This window comes from Mixophyes fleayi, chromosome 8, assembly GCF_038048845.1.
Source record: "Mixophyes fleayi isolate aMixFle1 chromosome 8, aMixFle1.hap1, whole genome shotgun sequence".
NCBI lineage: Eukaryota > Metazoa > Chordata > Amphibia > Anura > Limnodynastidae > Mixophyes > Mixophyes fleayi.
Genome location: NC_134409.1, coordinates 126550738 through 126566779, shown reverse-complemented (window position 1 = coordinate 126566779; position 16042 = coordinate 126550738). Strand labels below are relative to the sequence as shown.

Here is a 16042-nt window from a genome sequence, read left to right as displayed (position 1 = left end):
ATGTATATTATGGATAGGAAGAGTTGGAGAGCAGCCAAGCACTGTCTAATATTATAGCCACGCCCCCATGCATGCTGGTCACGCCCACTGGCGGCGTGGTGTGGAAACCCCCCTCTACAAAACCTGCATTTGCCCCTGGTCAGTCCTGATTTGAGGGGTCTGCCTCAAGTTTGTCCCGATGACCTACGGTCAGATATGATTTACATTATAGGGGTCTATAGGTACACAACCCTTGGCTCGGTACTTCTCCTACAGCCAGCTCTACTTTACACATTCTCTAGCTTGACACGTCCAATCACAGAGCAAAATATATTGCCAGATTATTTCTCTAATTCCATCAGTCTATTTGTCTTAGATGATGAAAGAAAAACAAGTATCACATCTGCACTGTACAGGGAAAGAGCCACCTCTTATTCTGTGCTGCCCCTAGGCGAAGGCCTACAGTGTCTAATGTTAAATCGAGGGCTGGCTGCCTGTTCAACTGTGACTTACGCATGCTAATCACGTGTTAGCCACTAGGGGGCAGAAACTTTTTCTCTCCAGAACGCAAATTCAAATCACTGCTCTCAGTACTCTCTAATAGTCTACAGCTCTGGGAGATGTGATATATATAGGATTAGGGGTAGCACTAGAGGAGCAGAAGCTGCACCAGTTTTGTAATTGGCATACCTGACATGCTTATTTTGGAAGTCTATCCGTTTGGCAAGTTATGTTTTAAATAAATACATAAAAAAGTCCCTATAATACTGGCGAGAGGTCCTTTTAAATGGCAGGAGCGAGAAAGTGGTCAGCATAGTTAGAAGGAGGGAGGTGAGGGGCGGAGAAGCTACAAGGAGTCACAAAACGGTCATCCAACAAACCAGGAGTCCTTAGAACCAACCAAAATCAGATGTACTATAATTATTCATTTTATTCATAAAGTGTCAAAATAATCTACAGCACTGTACAATGTGGAGATTAAACAGATATAAAATGATTACAATATAGGATTACAGGACAGAACATGAATCCAATGGAGCGAAGACACTGTTTGCAAGAGCTTACAATCTAATATCACCGTGAAACTTGGAATTGTTTTCCTCAATTCTCATGCTTATCGCCAGTTCCTGATTGGTCAATGAAACAATGCCACGCTAATGAAGGGCAGCATAAATCAGATATTTTCAAATTGGTCAAATTTGGGGACCCAACACACAAGCCCGCCAGAACTTTCCTCAGTCTCAATGTTTTGCAGCCTTTGTCCGCTTAACTATTAAGTCAACTCATTTCAATAGTTGATTTGTTTTATATAATTATTCCTAAAGTGTGTTTTTCTTTCAATAGCCGTCGATACGTCATAATTTCCACCTATAAATTCACAACCAACCGGTCTTAAATCATAAAGGCCATTAGGTAACGGCTTCACAAAATATTATAATTGTGACTTGTTTTACAATCTTTGTCCCGATTATTTAAAAAAAAAAAAAAGTAAAAAAAAAAAAAATGGAAAGAATAAAATTCTGTTTTTAATTATCAACAGGACAGGTGGTACAGACACTTAACCAAGGACTCGTAACACAATTATAAATGCATTTTTGAAGAAACATTTATAGTGGCTGCGTAATAAACTGTACAGAATGCCATACTGGGCACTGTAAAAATAAATGGTATTCCCAAGGAAAATACAAAAAAAAAAAGACTGCATATTTATATAACATTCAGCAGATGGATGTAATATTAACTTAGTGGTTTTGTGCTGTAGTTTTATTGCTACTAGATTTTCTTGCCTAACTTGGCAGCTCAGAACACCGTTTGATTTTTGGATTTGGACAATGCTGAAACAGATGTCCAGACCAATAAAATAAATTCCTGAAGGGCTATACTTAATTTGTGTAATTGATCAATTTTTGTTCCATGGGCCTCGGATCACCAGAAAGTAACTGCCTTCCAGATTAGCTCAGCAGTCGAGATTTTTCCCCATATGTTACAATGGTTTATTGGCTCTCGGACGACACCGTTGATACCACAGCGCCGGTCGCAGGCACCTGTTGGCAGCTATAAAGAGGTTTAACAACTGGCGCTACAGTCTGGAATGAAGTGAAAGTTACTAGACAAATATTGCATGTAGTTCTGGATTAAAGTGCCAGGGTTGAGTGCCCAGCATTCCTGGAGTCGGGCAGGGGCGTTTGCTTAAGGCGAAGGTGCAATCGATGACCTTACGGAACCCAGAGGCTACCTACGTTATGATATATGGGAATAATTAGGTACAGTTGAAGAGTTTATAGACCTCGTATTAGGAGATCAACCAATTTAATTTCACTGACAAATCTTCTTTCTTCAATCTCCTTTGAAGAAAGAAATCTTCAATCTGCTTTGGTTTCACCAAGCCATACAATGACCTTCCCTGCAGGATGCATTCTGTATATAGATAGTAAATACATTTAGAGTTACGAGCAAAGCAAAAAAAAAAAAAGGTGCAAATTTGCTCCTGGACAAGCCATGTTGCAAAGCAAGGGGTGCATAGGAATTATTTTTTTGCTTGCAGAAATACTCCAGGCTGCTTTTGCATGTATTGCACAAAAACTGAACAGCTTTGTTTCACACTGCAATTTAGAGTTGATCTAGATCACACCCCTCCCAACTTCATACTTGCCGAGTAGGTCCTATAAGTGTCACTAACTGCCAGCATTGCCTATAGCTGAAACTAGCCACAAACGCAGTAATTGTTTTGGGCAGTCAGCTGATAGCCACATTCTGAAGGTACAAGCATCTCACACTAATTACACAGCATAGGGCTCATGTAGAGTGCGTCGCTTTTGTTTGCGTAAGATGTGCATTTTTACACTGCGCATTCGTACCAAAAAAATTTGCACTTCTTATACTTACGACTCTTTTTACCTGGAGCGGAGGAATGGAGGAGGGGATGGGCGGGCAATCAACGGCAGATTATAGTAAAGGGGTGGTCATGTAATTGCGACTTCAGTAGACCTGGATGCAGATAAACCTGTCAAGAGACGTATCTCTAGCGGATGTTGGACGGCTAAGATCATACGCTAATCATGCGCAATGATGGTCCAGCCGCTTTTGATTGCGTATTGACCCCTCCAGCTGACAGTACTTAATTCATTAACATTGCACTTATATTATTTGAAGCCAGTTGTCTATTCGCATACTTTTCAACTGTCCAGATTTCAGTGGGACAGTCACAATTTTAGGAATTGGGGACACGTTTGTCCTGCAGGTGGGAATGTTGGGAGAGGCAAGCCATGGGCAGCCATTTACAGCGCTAGGTAAGTCCCCTGGGGGCGTGGCTGTGCACCTGGTGTGCCTCCTTTGTGCCACGGCCATGCCCCCTGTCCCGTTGTCGGGGGCAGATGTTTTGGGAGATATGTCTTCACATAACTATCATTTCCATTCGGACTACTGCAGGAAAGTAAATCCCCATTAGGTTTTTCAAAGGGGAAATCAACAGATTTGTTTAATTGAATTTGTGCATTTTATTTATGTTAGTATATAATTACATTTTATGTGGAAAATGTGACTTTCACATGTATTAATAACACAATGAAAAATTTTCATTGCGTACAAGTAAGGTACTGCAAATGTCACATTCACTGCTACATTGTCAAGCCTCATCTCTGTTCTCTTGTGGTCTGTAAAGATACACTCTTGTTACCCCTGACGTACACCTGGGTAAAGCGCTAGTGTTCTTCAAATGCGTCTGACGGACAAATGCACATACCTGCGCTTTTTCTTGTGTGTGTCCTTTCCTGCATAGGTTAGAGGTGCAGATGCTTGAAGCTCTATGTGATCCGCTATAGGATCCCGCTGTTCAGCCCAGCTAAGGATATGTCCCATCTGGACACCAATCCAGTGGTTTGAACTGACCTACTACTGTGCCAGCAGCTATATAGACTCTGTATCAGGCGCCTTGAATGAATACAGTAAGAGGTGAGAGTGATTGCTGCGCAAGGCTCTTATAGAGAAACAATGGACCTATACATCCATTACAAATCAATAAAACAGTGAGATGTTTTATTTCTGCAACATATGTCAAAGGACACCACCCTACATTTAAAAGAACATAAAAAAACAAAGTAATGTAATAAAAATACAAATTCTAGAGGACTTTAGTGTGGGAGTCCATTAGTTTAATTTAGTACCATACTCTCTCTAAATTTTATTGCAAAAAATATTATGAGCAGCGTAACAATAAGGGGACAGGGGATACGGTGTCTACGGGGCAAAGAGGTGCAGGAGGCCTGCGGTGATGGGTGCCCACAATGCTAGAACAGCCTATCCCCTCCAAGGCTTTTGCTCCTCCCCTGAGGAACCTGCCCTGCTCCGAGGAGGCCTATTCTGAGCATCACATGCTCATTGGGCACAGCCAGACCGAGCATGCTCAGAAGAGGCCTCCAACTCTATCAAAAGCAAACCCTTACCCAAATTTTGCTATGGGGTCTGGTGATGGACTGTTCCAGCCACTGAATATGAAGGCACAAAATAGACCTCTAATATATTAAAAGGGTTTTGTCTTCTCAATCACAGCTGGTTGATTATAACAAAATAATGTACAGCAGATTAAAATTCATGAGCATTGTTAATGCTTTTATAGTGTTCCGATGAGGCATCCAAGACTTCTAAAGTCAAATAACACCGATTGTCAAATTCGCCGTCGTACATCAGACTTGATATTAACAGGATCTCTCCATCAGTTTGCGCAGGTGCGCCGCTCACAGACACAAACGTTTGCTAATATATTTTTTGACCTGATACAAAGTGTCAGTGAATTACTACCTTCCAATACATGCTTAATTAAATCAGATGGCATGATTACTAATTAAACTATGAATTTCAAAGCCCGGCTGTCAGCTCTCATCACTCACCTATTAAACTTGCCATAGACGCCGTGTTAATTATCTTGCCGTAGCCTTGACTCAGCATTACGCGGCCCGCAGCCTACAAAAAGAATTACAGAGAGGACCCGTGACCCCTTTTTTTTGTTGGTTTGTGTGAGAATGACACAATCATACATTAATCCTTTCTGCAAAATTTGAAAAAAACAAAAACAATTCTGCAGATTAAATAGAGCTGACAATAGCTAGAAAAGACACCTTAGTTAATATAAAAAAAAAAAAAAACACAATCCTATTGCATTTTGTCTCAACCAATCCCATTCTGTAAATTTATCACATAAAAAAAAAAAGAAATCTTCAAATTAATTAGCAGTTTCAGTTGTTAATCCTAATTAATGATTAGGCAATGGCACAGAAAGGCCACACTTCAAAGTGTATTTAAAGTATTAATTTACTTGGCATTAGAGAAGAAATGAATTAATACCCCAGATCTGTTGCTCTTTCCAACTGGACCCAACCCGATAATACTTCAAGAGTTCAGTTATCAGAGCTACATTAATTAACTGAAAGTGTTTTACAAATGATTCATTATTGTGCCAATTATGCTGTGTACAGAACGCGCGGAGAAAACAAACTAATCTATCTGTGTGTGTCTGTGTATATTAGGGAATTTAGACTGTAAGCTCCAATGGGGCAAGGACTGATGTGAGTGAGTTCTCTGTACAGCGCTGCGGAATTAGTGGCGCTATAGGAATAGCTGATGATGATGATGATGAAATCAATATACATTTGTTCCAGCCTCCTTTATGTAGGTTTTATTATATTTATTTTCATAGCTTTTATTTATCATATTAAAGGACATATTTGGTGCCTATAGTCATAGTGAAAATGTTGACAATGACATTCTATTAATGAGATTTGAAAATACTGATAACACTGTAAACTGTGCATTTCCCAGAAGCCTTTGCCACACATTTCAAACAGTTGGATCTCTGGATATGTATGAATTGCATTTATTTGCTTAAGTTCCTTCTGCAAGTCACTATAACCCTATAATAGATTGGTTTCACTGTTTGGATAGTCCTACATGGCAGAACCCACCTAAACATATCTTACTATGATGAGATCTAACACGGTTGAAACAGTCTGTCTGTTAATTACATTGATGGCTCTGAATCTCTGGCTGCGTGAATGTTAGAAAGCTAATGCTTCTGGATGACTGGTTGACCAATCGGGGCAAGTAAGGAGGTATTTGCATTTCAACCCAGGATTTCTAGAATGAGGTTCAATTCTTCATTCGCTGGATCTGTAGGCTGTTGCTGGTTCTTATAAACCAGCTATGAGAATATAAATACCTTCTATTAAGATTTGTCTCTTCCTGTAATAACACAATTATATATATATATAGTACTTAGAGATTCCCAAGTTGCACAGTTTTGTCGTTGGAGATATTTAAGCGAGAACATTGATTTAACTACCGCAGTCATGAAGATCGCAACTGAGACCGTGCCGCTGGGCAAAGCGTGGACCTGCTAGAAATGCCTCAAACATGGGGGCACCCGTTACTGCGTACCCCGCCATTACTGGATTTCATCTGTGACAGCCAGGAAGTTCCCTCCAAGCTGACCTTGTCAGCAAATATCCACGGTGCAGGGTTGCACTAAACAGCAGGTTTTCAATGCATTTAGAGTAGAGTCATTATATTACACTTTCAACTTTCATTTTCATGTTCTAATGTGATTTCTAATTCTGGTCACTTTGTCACTGAGTCCAGGGTAACCTACACTGTCCCCTTGACTGTTGGGCTCCCACAACCCGAGGGACACAGCCAGGCTGGCTTAAAGCCAAAGAGTTTCAGTGTTAGCGTGACACTAAAAAGTTGCAGTTAAACGTGTACTGTCTACTAGTGGACACAGCAATTTTGTTCAAGAGAAAGTAGCCCTTCAGGTCACTGGGAATCATCATCATCATCATCATCATTACCATTTATTTATATAGCGCCACTGATTCCGCAGCGCTGTACAGAGAATTCATTCACATCAGTCGCTGCCCCATTGGAGCTTACAGTCTAAATTCCCTAACATACACACAGACACATACAGACTAGGGTCAATTTTGATAGCAGCCAATTAACCTACCAGTATGTTTTTTGGAGTGTGGGAGGAAACCGGAGCACCCGGAGGCAGGGGCGAATCCAGGGGGGGGGGGCACTCTAAGACACTGCTGCTGCTTTTAGTTTGAGTTGTAAACACTGCCAACAGGACACATTGTCCGGGCAGCCCCGCCCCCTCCCCAGGACATGGACTGGTTTTTCCACTTTCACTCACCTGGGTGCTGGGCTGGCTAACCGAGCAGACTGGGAGGAGGGAATCACCAGCCTGCTCATTCATTCACGCTGGGCGGCGGCAGCAGCAGTCAGGCATTATCACACTACACTATTACACTCTATTACAGTCTGTCTGGGGGGTCCGGGGCGGCTTATCACAGAGAGAACTGTAAATTATGGTGTGTTACTGATTTCTTTAGACAGGGGGGCAAGCAGGAGAGTGGATTATGAAGTTTGAGCTGTAGGTGATTTTCTGTGTATCCTCCATGGCAGCTGCAGCCCCAGTGTGTTTATTTAAGTGTAGCATTTAAAAAGGAAAAAATAAATCTTTATTATTTATTTGTCAAAAAATTTAAATAAATCTTGATTTGTAAATTATAGCGAAATATAAAATAGTGACCTAAGGTAGTGATAGTGCTTCCAGGGTTTATAAAATGCAACTGCTTTGTTGTCTTTATCTATATTAGATAGAACACTTTAATTTGTGTGACAATGATGAATCCATGTGATTTAAAATGGCTGACTGATATATATATATATATATATATATATATGTGTGTGTGTATATATGTATGTGTGTATATGGGTGCAGGCCCGGGAGGAGTTAGGACTGGAGAGGGGGAGGAGTTAGGACTAGATAGGGGGAGGAGTTAGGACTGGAGATGGGGAGGAGTCAGGACTCATCGGTAAAGCGCCCCCCCTAAAAGAAAAGTCTAGATCGGCCACTGCCCGGAGGAAACCCACGCAAACACGGGGAGAACGTACAAACTCCACACAGATAAAGCCATGGTCGGGAATTGAACTCATGACCCCAGTGCTGTGAGGCAGAAGTGCTAACCACTGAGCCACCGTGCTGCATGTGTGACATCACTGAGATGTCAGACACTTTGAATGCTTTTTAAATAGTGCTAATTGGCTGCACTCCTAGTAATTAGTACTTAGTATACTTACTTCATAACTTTCTCTTTGGAGCAAACAGTGGGGCTGGGGTGTTTGGGGGAGTTCAAATAATCAACGACCCTCTTCTTACTATAACTAACTAATACCTAACTAATAACCCCTGTCAGTCTGGTAAGAGGTCCTCTTTAATTTATACCAATGGTAGAAATTAATATTATTTTGACTCTCAATGGAAAAAAAAAAATCCTATCACAAGTAGTTTTCATTGTTTCATTTTGCAAATATTTTAATGTGGTTTCCCTGTGATATTTTAACAATTCTTAATAAGCTCAGCGGATGTTAGAAACAACGTAAGGCGCACCTGACAGCACAGGAAGAGGCCACGCAAGTTCACGTTAAACGTTTTGTCCCATTCCTCCAGTGCGGTCTCTTCGCTGGCTGAATTCATATTAATTCCTGCGTTATTACATGCTATGTCAATTCTCCCCCAATTAACCAGAATCGTGTCCACAACTCTTTTTACATCTTCTTCTTTGCTAATATCAGCTGCCATAGCAACAGATTTAATGCCTGCAAAATAATTCAGTGAATAAAATTAGGCCGGTTGAAAAGTTTTGCGGAAAAAAAAAGAATGCAAAAGGAAATTAACAACAATAATTTATAAATATGGATGTAGTATAATTGTCTTTACGTTAAAATAAAGATGATATTTACTGGCTGATATTTATTTCCAACTTAATATAAAAAATGGAAAACAAAAAGATTAGTGTATCATTTTGTTGTGATGTAGCACCACCTTGTGTTCAATATAGAGAAGGCAGGCTCCAAGTGATATATTGTAGATTCACAGCAACAGACTGGCAACATTTTTAAAAAGGGGTTCACAAAATATTAACTTTATTCAGCATCTGGGCGCAAAATTTCATTGAATGTTTTCAGTCTTTCCCTATCCACACCATACAGTAGAATGAAATGGAAATTGTCTGTTAATAAACTATACCTTGATCAGTGCAAAAATTTACCGTAATGTCTCTAATCTTTTCTACAGATTTATTTTAAATAAGCAGAAGGCTTGTTAGCCCCAACATTTACTATAAATAAGCATAGTAAGTAACTGTAGTATCTGCCATGATGACAAATAAAAGTATACTTGTCAACTCTCCCTGAATGTCAGGGAGACTCCCTGAAATAGGGGTGATCTCCCTCACTCCCTGAAGAATCTGGCATTCTCCTTAATGCTGAGCCAGTACAAGACGTGGTTGGCTTCGCCATCTGTGGCATGATGACACAGTTCAGAAATTGTGTCCTATGTCCATGCATTGATGCCTATGGAGGTGGCCATTTTCATGGAGACCAAGATTTAATCCAAGACTGACAGGTAAGACAACATGACTTCAGTAATGGAGACAGAAATGTAAAAGACACTTCAGTCTCTAGAGATTCATTAGCTGCTTTTCTTTAACGCATAGTTGCCTACTGTCCTGGAATGTCCGGGAGATTCCCGCATTTCTGGGAGACCTTCCGGTTCTCGCCACAGCAATAGATCAGTGACGGGGGCGGGGCTTAATGACGCAAATATTGTGTCATCCTAGGGGGCGGTGCCAAAATGATGCGATTCCTCAAGCCCGGCTCCCATACGCCCACCTCCTCCAGGATCTCCCTGCAGCCAACGAGGAAAAGTTTTAACTTACTATAGATTAAAGGTAATGTGAGGCCCTTTTAAAGGTTAGTGTCCCCGAAGTGTTTCAGGTTGCCCATCACTGAGTTAAGCCTTGCTAAGTATCTACCAATCAGAGACTCGCAATCCGAGGATTATACATAAACTTTGAAGCTGGGTTGCTCCAGAACTTGCACATGCGTAACTGACAACACAGAGATGAAGTGGCTCGTTCCAAACTGTAAATGCCATTTGTTGGTTCAGCCCACAATATGTCTGCCTCCACTACATGTAAGAGGGCGGAGTTAGTCAGGCTTTTTCTGTATACCAATATCACCTACCTTTTATGTGCAATTCATGCGCCACAGCCTCAGCTTTTTCAAGCACCATGTCTATGACGGCAATTTTAGCGCCAGCTTCTCCTAGAGCATGGGCAAATGCCCGACCGATACCCTGACCTCCTCCAGTCACATACGCCACCTTGCCATCCAAACGCAGACGGTCCAGTACACTGCGTCCTTTTAATCCCCGAAAAACATTATCTGCCAAAATTCCCTTCTAGATAAAAAAAAGAAGGTAGCATTGACTGTCTATAATATAGCTACAGATGTATATATTGTTTTACCTTCATAGCTAAGGGGTAATTTTACTATATTGCAAATCCCATGGATTTACTAAACTGTGGAGGGAGAGTTGTGATGTGTGAGGGTCGAATGATCTCCTCCACCCTTTTCTGAGTGGCAAAAATATCAAATAATATTAAATGCATTTTATACATCTTTATACCTGATCTCTACATGGAAGCGACAAAATTATTTCTGCCCCAATGTAGATTTAACACTTTGGTAAACAGACACCTTAAATAGATGTATACCCTGTGGTGGCAGCCATTCAGCGAAATGAACCAATATGATTGAGTAAGCAGCCTATCAATTCGCTAGAAACAAGTGATGTCATCAAGGCAACCATTTTGTGATCTCATGAGAGCAGTGCAGCCTTTCAACTCACCAGAGAGATAATATCCGCCACATCGATGTCTCTGGCTGTTAATGAATTCTAATTACAATATCGTGAACACTGCTTCAGTCCACAAAATGGCCACCTCCATAAATTGCCCCAGTAATATCACGGATTCCTAGTGAGCCGATTGGCTGCATCCTTGTGGAAATTTTTTCAGACTACAAAATGGCTGCCTGTATTATATGTAAGTGACAGGACCGATTTAATACAATCTTATGAGCTCAGTGTTTGAGTGAAGATAGTTAAGGTTTCAAACCTTTCCATACAATTATTTTATATTTCGAATAATGAATGAGAGAGAGAGAATTCTAACATGACCTCACCGTTGTTTCCGTGACATGAGAGACGGGTATTCTCTTCGCAATGATGACTCCCCAATCTACTGGTAAATCTACCTTTAGACGACAAACAAAACAAGGTTTGCACACATCAGGGGTGATTAATGCCACTTGCACGTAAGTTGTGTGTGAAAAATGAGCACAGAACTTGAGGTAAGTTCCGACCACATTCGAATCTAACATACGTTTCCATTTAATCTGGCTGTAAGTAAACTCTGCCTCAACGTTACTTGCTGTACGTAGACACACATAACAGACTGGAGTACACGCACAAGCGAATGTACAATAAAAGGTCACAAATACTACCGAACAAATAAAACTATTATTTGATCATAAACTAATGATCGTTATCATTATAATCATTTATATAATAATTATATTTCAAATATAAATGCATATATCTTTTTTTTTTTACATTAATGACATAAATAAAGATGCTTTCAATGCATACTGTAAATAGAATGTTTTTAATAGTATATATTACATATATTAGTCTGTGCTAGCTAATGGCACACTACACATACTGTTTAAATCCTAGAATATGCCGCATCATTCATCACTATCAGTCGGCACTGACACCTGCCCTGTAGCTGGGGCAAATGATACGGCTGAAACCAAATGTACTTACGACAAACGCAGGACTTGGATCGGCCACATCTGTGTCGGATCGCCCTTACTGTACATGGCCTAAGTTAGTCCGCCTCAACCCTCACCTGTTCCGCCTCACAGTTTGTAGGTGGTCGTAAGTGTCATTTGCGCTCGGACATGAATTGCGTTCATCGGTGTAAGATCCGATTCTGGGCATGCGCAGAGCTATTTCACACAAGATAGACTACACAAATGGACGGACGTCCAAACATGAAACGGGTCCAATTTGTCCTTTCGTTGATAATGATAGACTGGGTTTTACAAAGCTCACCGGCAAATCCAGTAATAAGGGCCAGCTACAAATATTGTACTCTAAAGATGGCCATATTCCCCACATACATAGGTATAGTGTGAACGTTTAAAATTGAAATGGATTACAATCATTATTGCACATCTTTGACAGTAGGTGGAGACTCAACTGTGTCAATTTTGGGCAGGTCTATCCTTAAACATATAGTAATCTGCATTATACTTATTGGTTCCAGGTTTAGAAATATCAGTAGTAAAAATACAGTTTTTCCATGTTTGTTTTGGCCATTCAATCCAATACACACTAAATCAGCTTCAAGCAACTCCAAAATCTTCTTCCAGTCTCCACCCAGTCTCGTGTCTCCTCCCAGTCTCTCGTCTCCACCCAGTCTCTCGTCTCCTCCTGTCTCTCATCTCTTCCCAGTCTCTCGTCTCCACCCAGTCTCTCATCTCCTCCTGTCTCGTCTCTTCCCAGTCTCTCGTCCTCACCCAGTCTCTCGTCTCCTCCTGTCTCTCGTCTCTTCCCAGTCTCTCGTCTCCACACAGTCTCTTGTCTCCTCCCAGTCTCTCGTCTCCTCCCAGTCTCTCGTCTCCTCCCAGTCTCTCGTCTCCACCCAGTCTCTTGTCTCCTCCCAGTCTCTTGTCTCCACCCAGTCTCTTGTCTCCACCCAGTCTCTTGTCTCCTCCTGTCTCTAGTCTCCTCCCAGTCTCTAGTCTCCTCCCAGTCTCCCGTCTCCTCCCAGTCTCTTGCCTCCTCCCAGTCTCTCGCCTCCTCCCAGTCTCTCGTCTCCACCCAGTCTCTTGTCTCCACCCAGTCTCTCGCCTCCACCCAGTCTCTCATCTCCTCCTGTCTCTAGTCTCCTCCCAGTCTCCCGTCTCCTCCCAGTCTCTAGTCTCCACCCAGTCTCTCATCTCCTCCTGTCTCGTCTCTTCCCAGTCTCTCGTCCTCACCCAGTCTCTCGTCTCCTCCTGTCTCTCGTCTCTTCCCAGTCTCTCGTCCTCACCCAGTCTCTCGTCTCCTCCTGTCTCTCGTCTCTTCCCAGTCTCTCGTCCTCACCCAGTCTCGTCTCCTCCTGTCTCTCGTCTCTTCCCAGTCTCTCGTCTCCACCCAGTCTCTCGTCTCCTCCCAGTCTCTCGTCTCCTCCCAGTCTCTCACCTCCTCCCAGTCTCTCGCCTCCTCCCAGTCTCTCGTCTCCACCCAGTCTCTTATCTCCACCCAGTCTCTCGCCTCCACCCAGTCTCTCATCTCCTCCTGTCTCTAGTCTCCTCCCAGTCTCCCGTCTCCTCCCAGTCTCTCGTCTCCTCTCAGTCTCTCATCTTCTCCCAGTCTTTCGTCTCCACCCAGTCTCTTGTCTCCACCCAGTCTCTCGCCTCCACCCAGTCTCTCGTCTCCTCCTGTCTCTCGTCTCCTCCCAGTCTCTCGTCTCCTTCCAGTCTCTCATCTCCTCCCTGTCTCTTATCTCCTCCCAGTCACTCGTCTCCTCCCAGTCTTATGTCATCCCAGTCTCTTATCTCGTCCCAATCTCTCATCTCCTCCCTGTCTCTTGTCTCCTCCCAGTCTCATGTCCTTGCAGTCTCTCGTCTCTACCCAGTCTCATGTCTCCTCCCAGTACCTTGTCTCCTCCCAGTCTCTCGTCTCCTCCCAGTCTTGTGTCTTCTCCCAGTATCTTATCTCCTCACAGTCTCTCGTCTCCACCCAGTCTCTTGTCTCCACCCAGTCTCATGTCCTCCCAGTCTCTCGTCTCCACCCAGTCTCATGTCTCCTCCCAGTACCTTGTCTCCTCCCAGTCTCTCGTCTCCTCCCAGTCTTGTGTCTCCTCCCAGTTTCTTATCTCCTCACAGTCTCTCATCTCCACCCAGTCTCTTGTCTCCACCCAGTCTCTCGTCTCCTCCTGTCTCTCGTCTCCTCCCAGTCTCATCTCCTCCCAGTATTTCATCTTCTCCGAGTCTCATCTACTCCCAGTATTTCGTCTTCTCCCAGTCTTTCGTCTCCACCCAGTCTCTCCACTACACCCAGTCTCTCGTCTCCTCCTGTCTCTCGTCTCCTCCCAGTCTCGTCTCCTCCCAGTCTCTCGTCTTCTTCCAGTCTCTCGTCTCCACCTAGTCTCCCATCTCCACCCAGTCTCCCGTCTCCTCCCAGTCTCCCGTCTCCTCCCAGTCACTCGTCTCCTCCCAGTCTCATGTCCTCCCAGTCTCTTGTCTTCTCCCAGTCTCATGTCTCCTCTCAGTTTCTCGTCTCCTCCCAGTTGCTTGTCTCCTCCCAGCCTTGTGTCTCCTCCCATTTTCTCGTCTCCTCACAGTCTCTCATCTGCTCTACTTGGTTCTTGTCTGCCCTCTCCCCATATATCTGTCCTGATATCTCCTATAATTGCTATAATTGCTAAATGGGCCATTCTGGTGCTCCAAAAAGGGTAAACCAAACATCACCAGGTCAAGTAAGGAGAAAACCTGCTCAGTAGTTTGATTGTTACATTTTAATTTTATTATTCTATATCCCACAACAGGAGGACGTTACTGGCCAGGATATAAGTTCCATTTATCTACTTGTTACCTACTTTTATGTGCACCGATATGGAGAAAAGGAAAAACTTTTTATTTTTTTTATTTTTTATTATCCTTCAAATAAAAACAAGCCACAAAACCTTAAAAACCACATTAATGCAATGTACCTACTTTAGAAGAGCAAAAAAAACCAAGGGCTAGATTTACTAAGCTGCGGGTTTGAAAAAGTGGGGATGTTGCCTAAAGCAACCAATCAGATTCTAGCTGTTATTTTGTAGAAGGTACTAAATAAATGAAAGCTGGAATCTGATTGGTTGCTATAGGCAACATCTCCACTTTTTCAAACCCGCCGTTTAGTAAATCTAGTCCTAAATTGTCAGAGCTTAATCCTCACACAGGACACCCTGCCATGTTCTAACTACCCAAAGCAATAAAGGCTGAATATCTGCTCTAAACTGAATTGTTAAAATTAAATATTTCCTTCTGTTTGTTCAATTACTCCTTTCCACTAACACAAGCGCAGCCTTCTGTATTCCTGGCTGACAGCACTAACCTGCTCCAGTCTGGCTTCTGCATTAATTACATCTGTCATTTTCTTGGCCGTAAATCCCATCTCATCATTGATGTGCTCCTGGCTCCTTGTCTCGTTTGCAGAGAGATTCTGTACGCAAATCACACCGTTCATTCTTAGCATATTGCTGCTCATAATCAGGTTGTAATAGTTTATAGGATTCTTCTCCGTAGCATCGATAAACACCATGTCATATTGCTGGCCCCGAGCAACTAACTTCTGCAAGACAACAAGCAGGCGCAGAATACAGATGTACCCTGATTAAGTGTGAAAATGGAAACAGTCTTGTTATAATGGCCGGGGCTCAGATAGATTACAAGCAGAACCAAAGCACAATAAATGGAGTTATCTCGTCTAGGGAAACCGTACATCATTTTTTTCTCCCCCCCTGCTAGCCTAAAGTGGCGTTAAATTACGGAATGGGAGAGTCAAGTTTAGGATAAAGGAGGTCACCGGGGTGAAAAGCAGGGATGCAGTGATTATTTATTATTGCCAATTAACGGGGAAAAATAATTACTTCAGACTCATAATCGTGTAATTGGAAAGTACCGAGAGTGTTCACCTGGTGAATAAAATATCACAATCAGATGATGGCTGGTGGCTTTATGACTTCAGGCAAATGTAATTAAACTGGTTCACATTTAATACCCTTAGTAATTCAGCTTCGACTTGGAAAAAGTGGTTCTCTCCCCTCAAGAAAAAAATAAGAATAAAAAAAATAATATATATATATATATATATATATATATATATATATATATATATATTTATATACACGCATATCTATTGTCTATATATATATATATATATATATACATCTATATCTTTCTATCTATCTATCAATCTATCTATCTATATCTATATCTATAACTATATATATCTATATATATATATATATATGTATATATATATCTTAAAGGGCCCTCCTCCCAAAAATAATTTCACAAGCAAACACAATCTTACCTTACCCACACCTCAAAAACATACTAGAGGGTT

At 42.0% G+C, this 16042-nt stretch overlaps 1 protein-coding gene across 1 annotated transcript in view; it reads right to left on the bottom strand.

The window, feature by feature from the left end:
* The window catches only part of LOC142099689 (D-threitol dehydrogenase-like), a 44067-nt gene that overhangs the window by 17354 nt on the left and 10671 nt on the right, over positions 1-16042 (bottom strand). Inside the window, exons 3-7 of the mRNA XM_075183439.1 lie at positions 15029-15265; positions 11062-11133; positions 10060-10276; positions 8423-8631; positions 4866-4938 (exon numbers count right to left, since the gene is read on the bottom strand). Coding sequence (XP_075039540.1) covers positions 4866-4938; positions 8423-8631; positions 10060-10276; positions 11062-11133; positions 15029-15265 — 808 coding nt within the window. The remainder of the gene's footprint in view (positions 1-4865; positions 4939-8422; positions 8632-10059; positions 10277-11061; positions 11134-15028; positions 15266-16042) is intronic.